This window comes from Macrotis lagotis, chromosome 2, assembly GCF_037893015.1.
Source record: "Macrotis lagotis isolate mMagLag1 chromosome 2, bilby.v1.9.chrom.fasta, whole genome shotgun sequence".
Classification (NCBI taxonomy): Eukaryota; Metazoa; Chordata; class Mammalia; order Peramelemorphia; family Peramelidae; genus Macrotis; species Macrotis lagotis.
In genome coordinates this window covers 310,477,738-310,495,661 of record NC_133659.1, presented here as the reverse complement: position 1 = coordinate 310,495,661, position 17,924 = coordinate 310,477,738, and the positions used below count along the sequence as shown (strand labels likewise).

The 17,924-nt window shown below is 38.0% G+C and overlaps 1 protein-coding gene across 10 annotated transcripts in view; it reads right to left on the bottom strand.

Moving 5' to 3' along the window:
* PLEKHG7 (pleckstrin homology and RhoGEF domain containing G7) overlaps positions 1-17,678 on the bottom strand; it is a 101,692-nt gene extending 84,014 nt beyond the window's left edge. For 2 of the 10 annotated variants that reach the window (XM_074226581.1, XM_074226582.1), the window contains exons 1-2: positions 12,336-12,570; positions 11,345-11,367 (exon numbers count right to left, since the gene is read on the bottom strand). In XM_074226581.1, the coding sequence (XP_074082682.1) occupies positions 11,345-11,367; positions 12,336-12,484 (172 nt within the window). In that variant the 5' untranslated portion in view covers positions 12,485-12,570. Of the gene's footprint in view, positions 1-11,344; positions 11,368-12,335; positions 13,135-14,443; positions 14,542-16,805; positions 17,233-17,283 lie in introns of those variants that run through there. The other 8 variants (XM_074226579.1, XM_074226572.1, XM_074226575.1 and 5 more) reach the window with 8 other exon arrangements.
* Between the last annotated feature and the right edge of the window lie 246 nt (positions 17,679-17,924).

Genomic DNA, 17,924 nt, shown 5'->3' with positions numbered 1-17,924 from the left:
AAGTCGTTGATCAGATCATTCTATGGAGCTGGACGCAGCCTGTTGAGTTACTCTATCAATACATGGATCTTGTAAAAAATTACAGATAGATAAAGAACTGGGCTCCAAAATAAATATGAGGAAGAGAAAGCAATAAATCATATTTGAAACCTATCTCTTCTTTTCAATCATCTTAAATTCTTCTCTGCAAAGACTGAGCTTCATGCTATTTCCATCCCACCAGATTCTATTGTCATCTGATCACATGGTTTCAGTTGGGAGGACTACAAAGAGGGCTCTATAAAGTTATTCAAGGGCCATAGAATCAGCTCAGGTCTCTTGAAATACTACCTTGTAAGGACAGGGCAGAATCTCAAAATGAATATGATGTCACTCGAATTGTCTCTAAAAAGTCCTTTCTCAATCCACCCGAGCATAACTATGATCCCTTGTCATGAGTATACAGATACCTGTGGAAGAGAAATGGATACACAATCCCCATACTGATTCTGTATAGTTTACCGCTATAGGAAAGACACAGAGCCAGACTCATACAGGGGCAACAATGCTTAAGAGAATCATGTGAGTCTTACTTTTATTTCTGAAGATAATCCAGATTGCTCAATGGTGCAAAGGTCAGTCCAACTTTAAAGTTAGTAGCCTTCATAACAGACTCTGTAAAATGGAGGGATAAGATTGCTTGGTCTCTAAGTTTCCTGACGATTCTAGATCTATAAACCTATAATTTCTGGTAAAGATGATCCTTATATGCCATCAAAATGGTAGACAATACTGCTAGCTGTGAGAAACATCTAACTTTCCTATATCTCGGTGGTGACCTACAGGATTGCTCTCATTTTTGTCATAATTGCTGGCCATGGTGCTGACAGCCATTTTGATAAAAGAGCGATTCTAATGGCCATCATTCAAAAAAAATTATCGAATAGTGAAGAATGCCATGTTGGTTGAGATTTGGATGAGATTTGGAATTTAGGAATAAATTTTTCTACTCTCATAGGTCTGGAGTCAAGTGGAGGAAGGAGGAGGGATTGGGCCAGCAGCAGAGATTGCTGCAAGTCAGTATTTTGTGATAAATACATGAAAGCAGTAAAAATATTACCTAGATACTTTACTAGTTATGTGTTACGTGGGAACTCAGGAGAAAAGGCATTACCAAATGGGACAATCAGGGAAATCTTTATGGAGTAGGTATCATTTGAATTAGTCTTTAAAGTAAATGATGAATGGAAATTCAGCAGATAAAGAGAAGGATCATAGGATTAAAGATTTAGAAACAGAAGAGATTTGGGATCATCTGTTCTAGACATCTCATTTTTCAGAGGAGAAAACTAAATTCAAGCGGTTAAGGAAATTGCCTAGTGTCACATAGGTAGGTGAGAAGATAGTTGGCATATCTTGGATAGAGACCTAAAAGGGATTAAAGTAGAGACAGAATTCAGATCCCTTAGGACCTTAGATTTGATGTTAGAAGGGATTTTAGAGATTATTCTATAGATGAGGAAATTGAAGCCCTTGGAGATTCGGCCAAGAATTACACTAGTAATGGAAGAGCCAGGATCTTGACTGAGGTTGTTTGAATCAAACTCAGTAATTTTCCTATAATATTATGCTGCATACATAGTATGCATATTTAATGTATATACATGATAAGACTGAACAAAGACACAGGGGCATAAGCAAACATGACATGTTTGAGAGTTAGAGAATAGTCCAGTTTGACTGAAACATAGAGTTTATATGGAGGGGAATAATTTAGGAGATGATTTTAATAGTGGAAAGGTACCAGATGATGAAGGGGTTTGAAAGACCAAGAGGTTTGAACTTTATGGAGGAGGAAGTTCAGAGCTGTCGAGATTTTTGAGCATTTAAGTGACAAGACAACCTATAGAATTTATTAATCTGATAGGGATATGAAAGATAGATTTTTTGGGAAGGATGAAGGTGGGAAGAGGCATGTTATTATGGAGATGGCATTGGGAATTGAAAAGAAAGAATGGGTAAGGGAGATAAGGCAGAGGTAGAATCAATAGGTTTTGGTAGCAGATTGAATATGAGAGGTGAAGGAGAGGAAAGGGGATGATATTGTTATAAATGAAAGTAATGAAGTGAAAAGAAAGAAATTTAGAGGAAAAGAAGATGAACTCAGTTTTGGAAATGCTAATTTTGAGGAGATATCTTATAAACCATGCAATTTAGAAGAAAGGTTAAAAGGTTAAAGGGATGTATATTTGTGTTTTCACATATGTACATGCATAATATTATATGTATATGTAAATGTGTACTGTGTATCTTTGTGTATTAAAATTTTATCTTAGATATTCACTAGTTCAATGGTGCAATGCAAATTACTTAGCCTCTCTGTGCTTCAGGTTTCACATCTAAAATAAAGGGGTTTGACCCAATGCTCCTTTTAATTCTTCATATATGACTCTATGACACAGTTAGGAACCCCAGTGACCATCTCATCCAGTCTATATCTGACCAGTATTTCCTTTAAAGATATACTTGACAAGAATTCATCCAGCTTGAAGACTCCAGTCATGGGAGCTTCCCTTCCTTCAGCTCCTTTCATTTTTTGATGGTTCTCACTGCTAAAAAATTTCTAACTTTACTCTAATTTTGTGTCTCTACAACTGTGAGTGTGACCTTAGCTAAGAAAGAGAGGGAATGGGATAGGAAAAAAGAGAACAGGAATTAGAATGATATAGAGTTGGAGGAGACCTTAAATGTTCATATTGTCTCATCATATTGGTTTCTTGGTAGTGGATTAATTGCTAGAAAGAGTTGAGCCATTTCTAGCAGTTTTAGTATTTAGTGGAAAATTCATCCTCAATTTAACTTTGTAATTCATGATATGAAAATCATCCAAGAAGTAATTAAGACAAATTTCATAGAATGAGAGAGATAATTAGGTAATTTACTGGGTTAAGGACCAGAATCCTAAGTGGTTGGTCAGAATTTTGGAGATCATCAGCTAACCCTTGGGATTTAGGGTTATTCTATCAGGGGCTGCTCTTCTGTGCATTTCAAGGGAAGAAAGGTAGTAAGCATTGGGATTATTATTGCTCTGACTTGATGGGCAGAATTGTCAACAGGAGAGTTACTGGATGGCAGGAAAAAAGGGAGGGAAGAGAAGAGGGTAGGAGAGCTGGCAGAATTAGCAGGAGAGTTACTGGCTGGGAGGAAGAAGGGAGGGGAGAGGAGAGAGTAGGAGAGCTGGGGGATTTTCTGAGAGAGAGAGAGAGAGAGAGAGAGAGAGAGAGAGAGAGAGAGAGAGAGAGAGAGAGAGAGAGAGAGAGAGGAAGTGATCAGGTTATATTTCTTTGGAAGTCATTTTCCATCCAAACCCAGCTGATCACTCATCATCTCATTCCACCCTGGGTTAAATGTTCTCTGTTCTTCAAATATTTCCTGAATGTTTTTCTTGGAGGGAAGGAAATCTGATTGTTTCACCATATTTAGGGAATGAAGTAGTGTTATTTTTTCAAAGCTGAGACTAGAAAATATCTCAAAGGCCATTTGCCTTTGATTGGATTGCTTTTCTTCATTATGAGTGGCTTCCAATACTCCTTGCATGTTTCAATACATCTATGGTTGCTTATTTGGATACGTTTGGTTTTTTTCCCATTTCCTTCTGAATATATTTTATAGATATCTACTGAGAATCGAATTTTGTAGGGCTGACTCTAGGAGGATGTGACCTTGATCACTGAGCTACAATTTTAGGAAGCTAGGTGGTGAAATGGGCAGTTAGGTGACACAGTGGATAGAACATCATATTCATAGCTAGGAGGACCTACATCCAAATCTGGCCTCAGATATTTATTGACTGTGTGAGCTTGGATAAGTTATTTCACCCTGTTTGTCTCAGTTTTCTCTTCCATCAAATGAGCTGAAGAAGGAAATGACAAACCACTCCAGTATCTTTCCTAAGAAAATCCCAAATGGGGGCATGAAGAGTAAGACAGGTTGGAAATGAGTGAATAACAGGTGGTGAAGTGGCTAGAACACTCAACCTGATTCCAGGAAGATCAGAGTTCAAAACTTGCCTTGGACAATTACTAGCTGTGAGGCCTAGGCCGGTCATTTAGCCTCTGTTTGTCTGAGGACCTTTACCTTCTTCAGAGTCTAGTTTCTCCATGCTTTCTGTAAGCCCCTCAAAAGAAATCTGCTCTCAAAGAGGAAATGTCACATAGAAGATGGAGCTGAGGAGCTGGCTTCAAATTCAACCTGAGGAGAATAGTGATAGCATCTTCCTTGGGGGGTTGTTGTGAGGATAAACTGAGATAACTCTAAAGCACTGAGCAGTAGAATCACATAAATTATATAAATACAATTATATAAATACTTATAAAATGACACAAATATAAGCCCTTACTACTATTATCCAAAGGCCTCACTCCTGCCTCTCTCCCCTACTGACTGGCTGCTACACCAACTTCCCCTGATATTACCTCATTCCTTTCATGTAAAAGTTTGGTACTCAATTCTGCTTCATTTCTTTGGCTTAAAACTTTCATTCCTTTTAAATTACAAATAACCAGAGGGTAAGACATTTATTCATTCATTTATTTATTTATTCATTCATTCATTCATTTATTTATTTGTTTGTTTGTTTGTTTATTTATTTATTCATTCATTCATTCACTCATCCACTCATCTATTCATTCATTCATTTGTTTGTTTATTTATTCATTAATTTATTTATTCATTCATTTATATATCTATCTATTTACTTATTTATTCATTCATTCATTTATTTATTTACTTATTCATTTACTTGCTCATTTATTTATTTATTTATTCATTTCTTTATTAATTCAGTAATTCATTTATTTATTCATTTATCTATCTAGTTAGTTAGTTATTTTTGTTTTTTTCAAGGCAAATGGGGTGAAGTGGCTTGCCCAAGGCCACACAGGTAGGTAATTATTAAGTGTCTGAGACCTGATTTGAACTCAGGTACTCCTGACTCTAGGGCTGGTGCTCTATCCACTGAGCCACCTAGCCTCCCCCTAGGTATTTAAAAAACACACTCACTTCCAGGCTTATCAGTTATTTATACCTAAGACCTAGAATTAGAACAAGGCTTAGAACTAGAAGGGGTTTTGGTGACCTTGAGTTCTTAGTTTCATTTTACAGATGAGGAAACTGAGGTTCACAGAGGTAAAGGGACATGCACAGAGTCATACAACAAAAAGTATTTAAGGTAGAATTTAAGCATGTTCAGTCACATTGCACCTTTGAGAGCAGATTATTTTTTGGAGGTTATAGAGAAAACATGAAACTAGGCCATTGAGAAGTGAGGATCACTGAGGAGATCACTGAGGGTACAGAAAGGTTCTGGAGCCCAAAACAGATCTTATCGATCCCAATCCTTCTTGGATGACAAAAAAAAGAGAAATCACTGTGGTCTTGCAGGAAGTATTTGACTTATGGTTCTTGAATCGAAGCCCACACCCCTTGTCTCTAAAAATCAGAATCCTCTTAAACTCTTTCCTCTTCAATCAATAAGCCCTTACTATGTATGTCAGACACCATGCTAAGTTTTAGGAATTCAAACTGAAGAGCAAGGTCATCCCTACCCTCAAGGAGCTCATAAACCTTATCCTTTTGAATCCAGAGAGGGTGCTATGTAACAATGAGAACAATGACAGAGCCCAGTTGTTAAGGCAGGGAAAGCTCAGTGGCACCATATTGCTTAGGGGGGGGTCAGGTTTGGAATCCAAAAGATTCTTCTTCAAATTTGGTCTCAGATACTTATTAACAATGTGACTATGGGCAAGTCTGCCTTATTTCCTCAACTGTGAAATGAATTGGAGAAGGAAATGGCAAAACGCATCCCATATCTTTGTTAAGAAAACTCCTAATGGGGTTCCAAAGTTTTGACCATGACTGAAAACAAATGAACAATAGCAAGTATTAAGACAAGTGGTCTGGGTAAAAGACTAAGAGGCCCCAGGAAACTGATGGGTTTGATAAAATGCAGGTATTAGTTTGGTGGTAAAAAATTCAGGTCAATGGTTCCAATTCCTCTTGGATGACAAAGGCAAAGAAGAAAAAGGCATCTCAGTGCTGCATCTAGAAGAAAGGGAGCTTCCTTTTGTAGATTTTTCTTGATCTAGCTTTTCTTCTGGTATTATATAGTTTGCATTTCTATATTGTTTCCCCTACAAGTATATGCTTGCAGCTTTTTCAGAGGCAAACTGCTGATTTTACTGGTGCTTCTCATATCCAAAAGGGCCTGTATGTACACCCTCTGCTCTCAAATAGTTCATGCCCAGGGGGCCTTAGTGGAAGAATGGGGAAAGAGGAGATAAAGAGATAGAGAGGCAAAGCCATGTCTAAATTATAACATGCCAGAACTAGAAGCGACCTTGATTATTTTATACAACCTTCTCAAATTAACAAGAAGGAAGACAATGTTGGAAACTGAAATTTGTTCATCAGCAAACAATTATTAGATACCTATTATATGCCATATACTATGCTAGATGTTGGGAATACAAAAAATGAAAACAATTCCAATCTTACTTCAAGGAACTTAACTTCAAAGTGGGGAAAGCTAGATAGATAGCTATGGTTATAGACAGACTTATCTATCTCTCTGGATATAGACATTCACACACGTATATACCAATACCTATATATACACATGTTAATAAAAAAGTACCCAAGAGTGAGTGAGTGAGGCTTGTGCACGTATCAATATTCTCTGCAAGGAGGTTGAAGATCAAATGCTGTGTGGGGAGGACAGCATTGGACCATAGAGTATCTGGACCAAAGAATGTCGGAAGGAGAGTAATGCTCAGTAAGCTTGGAAAGGTAGATGAAATCTAATTTTAAAGAACATTAAAGACCAATCCAAGGAAATGATCTTTAAACTTAGGGGCAAAAGAAAGTGAGAGTCTTTGAGTAAGAAGAATGATGGGTCAAATTTGAGCTTTAGAAAGATTATTTTGAGGGAAGCAAGATTGAGGGGAAATTATAAAAATCAAAATAAATAAAATCTTAAAAAAAAGAAAGATTATTTTGGCAGGAATGTCACAGACGAATAGGAGATGGGATAGACTCACGGAAAGTAATGGGTTCTCCTGACACTTTCTCACCTTTGGTTTTAGGAGTTCCTATTTCTGCATAATTTTCTGCCTTTTTGGATGATAACTGCAGTGATGGCCATGATTCTAGGGATATACCCACTGGTAGAGTTGGGATGTGAAGTTTTATTATGGGTTTTGTTGTAGCACTAGAAAAATATTCATGGGCTTAAATTGTTCATATCTTCTATTCTCCAAAGTAACCTTTTTTTTCTCTGTTTGGTAGGGCAAAAATCTCTGGAAATGTCAGGTAGAAGTATCACTGCTGAAATAGTTGTTGATGGGGATTGGGAAAAGGGGTACAGATGGTCTTTAGGAAAGACAATGTTGAACCTTTAAACTAAAGGGGGAAAATGGTATAGTAAAAACAAATGGTAAGCCTTAAATCTCCGAGATCATGCTCCTTCCCATATTTGCCTTTGATCCTTTGAGGGAATGGTGGGCCCTGGAGAGGTTGAGAGGCTTGCCAGTGATCACAAAGTCAGTAATGGATTGGTATTTTGTAAAATAGTCAAAAATGTGATCTTAGAGGGTTTGGTATTTGACCTGTGAGACCTTGAGGAAGTGGTCTCTGCTTCCTTATCTGTAGGTTGGACTAGATCACATCTACAAATTAATTTCAGAAACTTCATGAGTTATTCCACCTCATCTCTGAGAGTATTTCTGCCCAGGAAAGGGAGAACATCTGATGAACAATTTGCTCTTTCATTTGATGTAATAATTCTGACCACAACGACTGAAAGTATCCAGGGTATCTCCTCAACTTCCTAGTTTTCTTGTAGTTATTTTCCAGAAAGCTCTGTAAATCAGGGTGGGAGATTCCTGTTATAGGACTGGGTAGGTTACCTATAAGATTTAGAGATGGAAGGGAATGTCAAGGCCATCTTGTTCATCAGATGAAGGAATAGCATAACCCTGGAGAGGTTCAGAAACTTTCCAGTGATCACACAGTCCTTAAGTTGCACAGTCAGAATTCAAATGCAAGTCTTGACTGGAAACCCAGCTCCTTTCCCCATGTGTCATTTGATGTCCTAAGAAATTGCTTGAGGACTATAGAAGTTAAGTGATTTCCCAGGATTAAGTAGAAACTGTTGGAGACTATTTTTGAACCCAGGACTTTCTCATTTTAAATCCCATACTCTATCAACTACATCAACTAGTCTCAAATTCCATATTCTCCTCAACTGTACATTGCTGCTTATCTCTGCCTCAGATGATTCCTCTCTTCCTTCCATTAGAAGCTAAAGTACCATAGTCTTATACCAAATCTTTCTTGATTCCTACCACCTGCAATCATCATTTGTCCAAACTAACATGTATTTATATATTTTTACGTATTTGATATAGACTTATATGTAGTATGCATATTCCCTATTATAACTCTCTTGTGAATAGAAATTGTTTCATTGTTGATATTAGCAAAAGATGAACCTAGTGGAGCATAGGAGATAGGTGTTTAAAAGGTTTATCTTGTTCAATTTATGTTTATACTTGGAATGATTTCTATCTACTTATGGTTATACTTAGAGGCAGGGTATCCCTACCTCATCCAGGCTGAGCGGGCGATCTACTCAGTTTTGATCTCCTCAGTTTCTGACACCCCTCTTCCAGGAGCCTGGTTGGCACCATACTCTGAGGATCTTACTATATTGATGTGGATTTAGTGTGCAGATATCTGTGAACTTTAGCCTGTCTGACTGAAGTTCAGAACTTAAATAATGGAGACCAACTTCATCCTCCCCAGTTGAAAGGATTATGGGCATGCCCTCTCATACTCAGTCTCAGAATCTCTTTTATAAATATAGATTTCTAAGTCTTCACACAGAAAAACTGGACTAGATGAAAAAGAGCACATCGCTCAAATAACACTATGCCACCGTGAATGGGCAGCCCATTAATTAGACCAAGTTGGACCTGGACCAAATGTGTAAACAAACTAGATTAAAATGTAATTGAAAAATATTGAACTAACTAAATAAAAATACAATAGAATATTGATAATATGAAATGTGTGGTTTTGTAAGTCAATATTCTGCCTGCAAGGATACTTATATACCCTTCTGTGGCCCCATTTCATCTCACTTTGATCCCAACGAATTAGACCATCAGTAATTTTATACCTGGAAGGCATTACAGATGAACCATGACCCTTAAAATGCATATTAACCAAGGCACTGGATTCAGATTTGAAGAGGAGGAAACAGAATTAGATTGTATTTGGGAAACTGGACAATGATTTTAATTATCCCAACTGTTCCTGACCAAAAAACAAAGAAATATGAAAATATTCCAATGCCAATGTTTTCCTGGTAATGCAATTATAGTGGCAAATTAAGAATTGGAGCATGATAAGATATTTGAAGCACAATGGTGGGGCACCCAGTAGTTGTAGGGAGCCCATTACATATTGCTGTTATTTAGTTGTTTCAATCATGTCTGTCTCTTTGTGACCTTCTTTGTGGTTTTCTTGGCAGAGATAGGGGAGTGATTTGCCATTTCCTTCTCCAGATAATTTTACAGAAGAGGAAACTGAGGCAAACAGGATTAAGAGACTTGCTTCAGAGTTACACACCTAAGTGTCTGAGATCAGATTTGAACATCAGGAAGATGAGTTATCACTTAACCTCCACTACTGTATATTACTAATGATCAATCACACACAATTTCAAAGAGCATAGAGATATTTTACAATGAGGTAGAAGAGTCATCAAGGAAGGATGAAAAGTCACAGATGAGCAGCCTGAGTGTTATTATGGTGTTATTTATAGCTAAGATTTCTCTATCTAACCTAGGCAGATAGGTCATAGTCAAGGGGTTGCAAGGTCATTACAGTGTAATTAGGAAATGATTAACAAAATAAATCAAAATCAAATACAAGGTAGACATGTTAATTTTGGTTTTCTAAGTTAGCACACTACTGTGGGACCCATTTCTATGTGGGTTTGAAGTCACTGAGTTCTAGAGGAGGGTCTCCAGCACCAAGAGTGGGTGGGTGGGAATACATGGACAAGAATCGTGCCTAATAAGTAGACATAGGTGGGTTGTGATCAGCACCAGGGTGGGGAGTTACCAGATTGATGAGATAGTATGTTAATTTACAAGGTGTAAGGTGAGGAGGTTGAAGCAAATGACCCAGTAAGTTGTTTTTAACTCTCAATCTGTTTTTTTGACCAGAAACCCTGAGTGTCTTTCCCCCCCAGAATGATATTTTTAAGTAGGTAAAAGAGGCCATTCTTTGCCTGTTTTCTTACCTAGCTTAAATCATTGGATGAGTGTTGACTCAGATAAACTAAGACTTGGGAAAGACCTTAGTTTAAAAAAGGTCAAGGTCTCCCACTGCATTCAGGGCATTCTCCAATAGTCCTCATCAATATCTTGCTACTGGACCCAGATACCTCTGGAGGAGAAAGTGAGGTTGATGACTTCACACAGCCCTCCCTCACTTAAATCGAATTCATTTATAAGCCATGGTATATCCTCTCTGATGTAATGGCCCTCTTTGAGAAAGAACAACAATCAACAACTCTAAATCTGTGGTCTTATATTAGCAAGTCAAAGACTTTGTCTTTCACTGGACACCAGCCTTCCAACCACAGAGACATTAAAGTATCTTTTGTGATCTTTGTTCATTTTGATTTCTTAAATCAACTAACTCTGCCACTTGAGGTGTAATAATCAATCTAGAGTAGTTAAAACTAAATCCAAGACAGCATCTGACTGTCTTGGCCTGCCTGAAACAATATTCCTGAATATAGAAGAGAGACATCTGGGAGATAAATCCCTACCTATAAGAAAGGATAATGCTTTAGCTCTCAAAATAACTTTCATTTAGAATGAACTGTTTCTACCTTCATGGAGACCATCACTTGGAAAATCAACATTTTTTTTTTTTACAGCTTTCCCCCTACTTTGGCAGCTAGATGGCTCAGTGAATAGATCTTTTGACCGAGAATGGGGAAATGAGAATCCAAATCCTTCCTCAGACATTTTCTAGCTGGCCAAGTCACTGTACTTCCATCTACTTCAGTTTAATCTACTGTAAAATGGAGGCATTAATAGCCTTTACCTCCCAGCACTGTTGTGAAGATCAAATGAAATAATAGCTTGGCTCAGGGACTGATTCCTGGTAGATGCACAATTACTTCACCTCAATGAAACGGAAAAACTAATCTACACAATTAAAAAAAAAACAAGAAACAAAACAGTTGACAGTTTATATCGCACAGGAAAAATAAATATGTACACACCTGGGCTGGTGAGATTCTTCTCCCTAAAATGAAAAAGAAAAGGTAGTTTTAATCAATTTTAATCATCGAAATTATGAAGTGGCTATTTTGAAAGAAAAACCACAGCCTCCTCCACCCAGAATTATTGAATCTAGGGGTAAATAAACTGTGGACATTTTCAGTTTTTTAAAACCTGTTTCTATATCATAGATCTAACTATGTCATTCCTCTGTTCAATAAGCTTCAGTGATTCTCAATTACTACCATCTCTACGGTATCAAAAGCCTTCCCAACCTGGTTCTGTCTTTTTTCACCTTATTCCTCTCTTCTATCTTGCATTCCAGTCAAACTGACTTGATTGATGTTCCCATGCAGGTCATAATAGTGACCTGCAATCAATCAATCGCTAACCACTGTAGACAGAGCTGGTTCAGCCCTAAGAACCCATTGTGTTGCTTGGGCAGGTTAAGACAGACATGGATTTACAGGAAGCATTAAAAATGACAATTACTAAGAGTGGAAGTCTAGCCCTAGTGGAATCTCATCCCTCTGGGTCTCTCTGCTTTCTCCAACATTGGTATTTTACCATCCCTTCTTCCTGCATCCTCATAAAAACTTAAGTGCGTGAACTATTTTTGTTTCCCAGAATAATGAGATCATAGGATCCTAGATTTAGGGCTGGAAGGGACTTTCCAAGCCATCTAATTCAACCTGCTCATTTTATAGGTGAGCAAGGAGCTCCTAGAAATGAAAGGATTATCTCATTATACAGCTAAGGAGAGACTTGGAACCTATATCCTCTAAGGGCAAATGCAGCAGGCCTTCCATTATATCATATAGTGTCTGGCATACATGTTTAATGACTATTGACTGTGCAGCTCCCTCCTGAGGGGCACCATCCAGGGATAGCGAATCATTGAGCAAGGTTCAGGGTTTAGCAATATTGGGCCTAGTTAACTTTGTGCAATTTCCAAGGATGAGGCAAAATGCCTTTTGTCTTGAGCCATCTTACCTGGTTCCACTTGTAATGGGATATGGATTGGAGCTGAAGTTCATATTCTTTTCCAGGTAGAGAAGTATGTTTGGAGTGGCCCAAATTGTCAGTTTGTGGCCTGGGGCAAGCACCACTATCTTCAAGGCTGTTGGTTGGACAGGACCCATCAGTTTTGGAGTTTGCCAAATTTAAGGTCGACATTGTTGTTTCCGAGTGGGGAGTTGCCTTGGAACTGAGGCTCAAGGATGACAGAGACTGAGAGCAAGCCTTGGAGCTTCTGGGAAGACTTTTATAATTCAGAGATCGGGTGGCCCCCTTCCAGTTCCTCCAGTTAGATGCTTCCAAAGAGTCCTGAGGAATGGGCAGTTGAGAGGTGCTGCTTCTGAGTCGTCTCAAGGTGGGTGAGGTGGAAATTCGGCCTGGGGCTTGCCTGTCAAATTGGAACGGGCTACCCTGGCCACTACCAGATTCTAAAGGACTCTTTGGAGATTGGTTAGGAGGACCCTGATGACTTCTTTTCTGAATCGATATATTAGAGGATTCTTTGTCCTGCTCAGAGGCAAGGCTGGCATTTTCAAAGGGAGCCCATGGGATGCTTTCTGCATTGCAATTCTCTAAAGAGTTTCCACTATGATTTATCTTCACATTTTCCACATCCAAACAAACTCCTTTATTTGGTTCCAGAGCATTGTCAGGAGGGTGTTGTTGCATTTTTTTTTAACGAGATGGATCAAGAGTTTGGAATCTGTTGTCAATAATGGAGAGTCAGATTAGGGGACATAGGGGAAGGCCTGGAATTTCTGCTTCATCATCTGTGCTAGATGAAAAGATAAATAGTATGATTACCATCTAGTTAAAAAAAAACATAATTAACTTCTGAGATCCCACCATTTTGATCTAAATACTTTGGTTATTAAAGTTTATTTACTGCCTGCATAACTTATCTTCCTGTTTCTAAGCAGAAAGCTCAATTTTTTTTTTTATGAAGATACTGGGGAGGCTTCTTGGAATTCATATTGTTGATGATTTCACTGTAAGTGAATAAAGATGTATTTAATTTCCCTTAGGTTCTGATGTTCTATTTTTTTTAAGATACAGTACACTCCACCCCTCACCAGTGCATCTTAGGGACACATAAACAAAGGAAACCAGAAAGATTTCCTTGGGGTTTAAGTTAAAGAAGACTTTGGAGATTATGATGAAAAGCATTTTAAAAACACATTTGAGATCTTATCAATCCTGATTTTAGCAAAATGGTTTGAATAGAACCCCCATCCCCCAGGTCACCAGATGTTCTTCATCCCTCTGTAATTAGAGATCTGTTTCCAATGATTACTAAATCATTCTTCCCCCCATTCCCCTAACCCCACAAATCTAGGAAGGGGCACATAGCCCTTTCATAAACAGGGCAGTTTTGAACTGGCTTTACCATTTCTGTTTTACCTATATCAAAAAAAGAATGCTGCATGGAAAAAATTTAAAGAAGATGCAAATTATTCCAAAAGTCAGTTCTTATTTACTTTCAATCCTTGATGGGTTGAGGTGAGTCCCTACTGACACCTGAAAAATCTACTATTGTTCCCTTTTTTGGTATAGGTAGAGAACACAGGGCCATAGATTTAGAGCTAAAAGGGAAATTGTTTAGTTCAATGAAAGTCGGAATCATCTGAAATAAATGAGCAACAATAAAAAACCAACTTTAAAATATCTATTTGATAGCACCTATTTTGCCAATTCAGAAGTCTTCCCACCCCTGCTTCTACTTCATGGTTTGCAGATAAAATTCAGATAGAAGAAAATGACAGATAAAACAGCATTGCAGAATTTAAACAGTGAGCATAGTTTAATGAATTCTTCTTGTTTGAAAAACCTGAATTTCCTATTGCTGAGCTAGCATTTTAGTGTTCTGAATTGAGGTCTGACTTTGAAAGAATTGCGAATAAAGTATTTTACGTGCAAAATAAAGTATTTCACATCTTTACATTTACATGTATAGAATATGTTGTAGACCTACATGTGGACACATGTACACACAGGTGCATGTATGTAATATACAATTATGTAAATATTATAATTATATATTTCTATATTATATAATTATATATATATATTATATATATATTTACCTATATACTCCATCTGGTTCAGCTGCACATTTCCCTGGTCTTCCCTTGACCTTTCCTGACTTCTGACTCCTGGTTCATTATCTATTCTGTGTCCGTCACTGTGGATGCAAAACCAAAAATGAAATGCCCTTGCCCTCTGAGCTCCCAATTTTAGGGGCACTTCCTAGCCCTGTGACTGGGTGAGTCACTTAACCTTGTTTGCCTCAGCTTCCTTACCCTCCTAGTAGATTGTAAATCTCTAAAGATCAGGAACTGTCTCTTTTGATTAATTGTATCTCCCGGACTTAGCACAGTGTCATAGTAGTAAATTGTTAAATGTTTATTGGATACGTACACACACAAATAGGTATATATTGTTGCTGTTTGGGCATTCAGTCCTTCCCAACTCTTTGTGAGTCCATCTGGGATTTTCTAGACAAAGATCCTGGAGCAGTTTACCATTTCCTTTTTCAGCTCATTTTATAGCTGAGGAAACTGAGGCAAACAGGGTGAAGTGACTTGCCCAAGGTCACACAGCTAGTAAGTGTATAAGGTCATATTTGAACTCAGGGAGCTGAGTATTCCTGACTTCATTATGGAGTCACCTAGCTTCCACATATACATATATATGTATATATATATTTATAAAGGTATATGTATTTATATTTATAAAGGTATATCTACATATACCTTTTGATGTAGGGAAATGAAGAAGGCTAAAAAATTAATATTTCATATTTTTCATTTGAAGCCACACAGCTTTTGAAGGGGCAATTCTGAGATAAAAAATCATTGCAATTTCTTTCCATTCAGAATATTAAAGGAAACTCACAGAGTGTGTAAATTTTAGTTTTTGAAATTTTGATGATTTCATTAAGGGTTGAGAAAAGACCCTGTCCTCCTTAGGAAGAAGTGACTGGGCTTCAGATCCCAAGTACTTTTCCTGTAGATTCATTCAGCAGAGCCATCATCTTTTCCTTTTTTTGTCTGATTGTCCACATTCTTCACATAGACCATGCCAAAGACTTTCAGCTTATGTATTTAGGCTTCCATGTCATGTTTAGTTTTGCTTTTCCAAATTCGTTTAACTAATAGGAGTGCCATTACCTGGACTGTCTGGACTTGCCTTAACCGCCCATTTTTGCCTTAAAGGGAATAGTTATTGTGTAAAGAAAAAAAAAAAAAAGAAAACCCAGGCATTGAGTCTTACACTTGTGAATATGATCTAAGAGGATACTGAATGTGGAGTCAGAGGACCAGGATTTGAATCTCAGCTCTGCCAGTGACTGTGTGGGCAAGTCAATTTATCACTTGAAGTATGTCTTCAGTTGAAAATCGAGAAGACTGGATCTCTTCCAAGTTTGTTTATAATCCTATGAAGGGATTATTGGGTCCATCTCCATTATTGACAGAGGGGCCCAACTGAAATTTAGATAGGAAGAGATATTTTTCCCGAGGTCACACTATTAGTAAGTGAACTGGGCTATGCCTAAAGCCTAGAATGTGGGATTCCAAGTCCAGACAAAATCCTTCCCTTTATTGGAGAGTAGCAATGACCAAATTTTGGTATGCTGATAGTCTATTTTGTAAAGAATTTAGATCCTAGACTTCTCAAAACCACAGAGTTCAACTTCTTTATTTTATAAATAAGGAAGCTGAGGCAAACAAGGTTGTGACTCACCCAGTCACAGGGGTAGTAAGTGCCCCTAAAATTAGGAGCTCAGAAGGCAAGGGCATTTCATTTTTGTTTTTGCATCCAGTGACAGACACAGAATAGATAATAAACCAATTTTGTTGATTTATTTGGAGGAGTTCTGCATATTGTTGAAATCTTAGATTTCAAAAAAAATAGTCACAGGGTAGGCTAGATGACACAGTGGATGGAAAATTGGGTCTAGAAAAAGGAAGGCCTGAGTTCAAATCTGTTCTCAGATACTAGCTAAGTGATCTTGGGCAAATCAGTTAATCCTGGTTTCCTCAGTTTCATCATCTCTAAAAATGAAATGGAGCAGGAAATGGCAAAGTACTCCAGCATCTTTGCCAAGTAAACCCAGAATGGAATTGCAGAGAGTCAGACATGACTGAGCAACGACAAAACCGGTTACTCCTCTTTCTCTCCTGGATCCATGGAATTCAACTTCCTCTCAAGCTCTTTGACTAGAAGGCAACATACTATATGCAATGAGGACTACTGTCTCTTGAGTCAAAGCTCCCGGCTTCATCTCCTGTCTCTGACACAATACTTGTATTACATGGAGCAAAGCCAATCTGTTTTCATGGGACTCAGTTTCCTAATCTATAAAATGAGACAACAGAAAGTGGCAGACAGTGAGCAGGATTAAGTCAGAAAGATCTTGGTTAAAATTTTGTTCCAAATACTCACTAGCTAGGTGATCTTGGGCCTTTTACCCCATCTCTTTGGATCTTGGTTTCCTCCTTTGAAAAATGATGAGTTTGGACTGTATTTCAACCCTATGATCCCACAACAAGATGGTACCTTCTACTTCAAAAGCTATGATGCTATATCGTTCCTTAGTTGAATGGCTTCTGGAGAGTCATTCGGCATCCATCCATTGGGTCTAAAAGGGTCAGATGGGTTTAATAGAAAATAAATCAGATCTCCAGTTGAGGCTTGGGGGCCTCGGTTGATCGAACTGCTTCCTCTTCTCCAGGACACTTTCCAAACCTCCATGGAACACCAAGGAAAAGCAGAGCATTTGGACTCTGATAATACTTGCAAAAATCAATAGAACCAATTTGATTTTCTTAGCTGTTTCCTAGAAATCTCTAGAAATCTCTCCCCAAAGTTTGTAGTGAAGACTAGTCCAAAATCAAGGACATAAAAAATGAAATTCACTTACCTCATTGATCCATAGCCTGAAAGAACAGAAACAGGATACTATAGCACCAGAAAGAAGCTGTCTCTCTGTCCCATAAGGCAAGCTACATGAGTTAATGATTCACCAAGTCCTGAGCTAGGGCTATAACAGGTGACCACATCCAACCACAGCCCAAAGCAATAGACTCAGATAATATATAGATTTATATAGGAAATTATTGAGAGGAGAAATAGATTATCCCCCTGACCACTTTGACTTAAATACTGGCCAGGTGGGTACACTTAGAACATACCATCAGCCCTGGTGTCTCCTGATAGCCCAGGGAAAATTTCCAGATTTAAAAAATGAGCTGTCAGACATTCACCACAGGTAACTGGTTCCACCACAGACACAGCATCTGCTGCTTTGCTGAATGCAAGAAAACTTGATGAGCTACTGAAATGAGGAACTAGCCTTCTCCCTTGTTAGATACCATTCTAGATTATTTATTTATGAGAAAGGCCTCAGGGAAATGACTCCAGATTTTTTTTAAAGATCAGATGGTTTTTATTATTCATGGGGTGATAATGGCTGTTACTCATTAAATAAGTAGGAAGATGAGAGACAGCATGGGTCAACCTTGGAATCAGGTTGACCTAGGTCCTACCTCTGATTCTGGACAA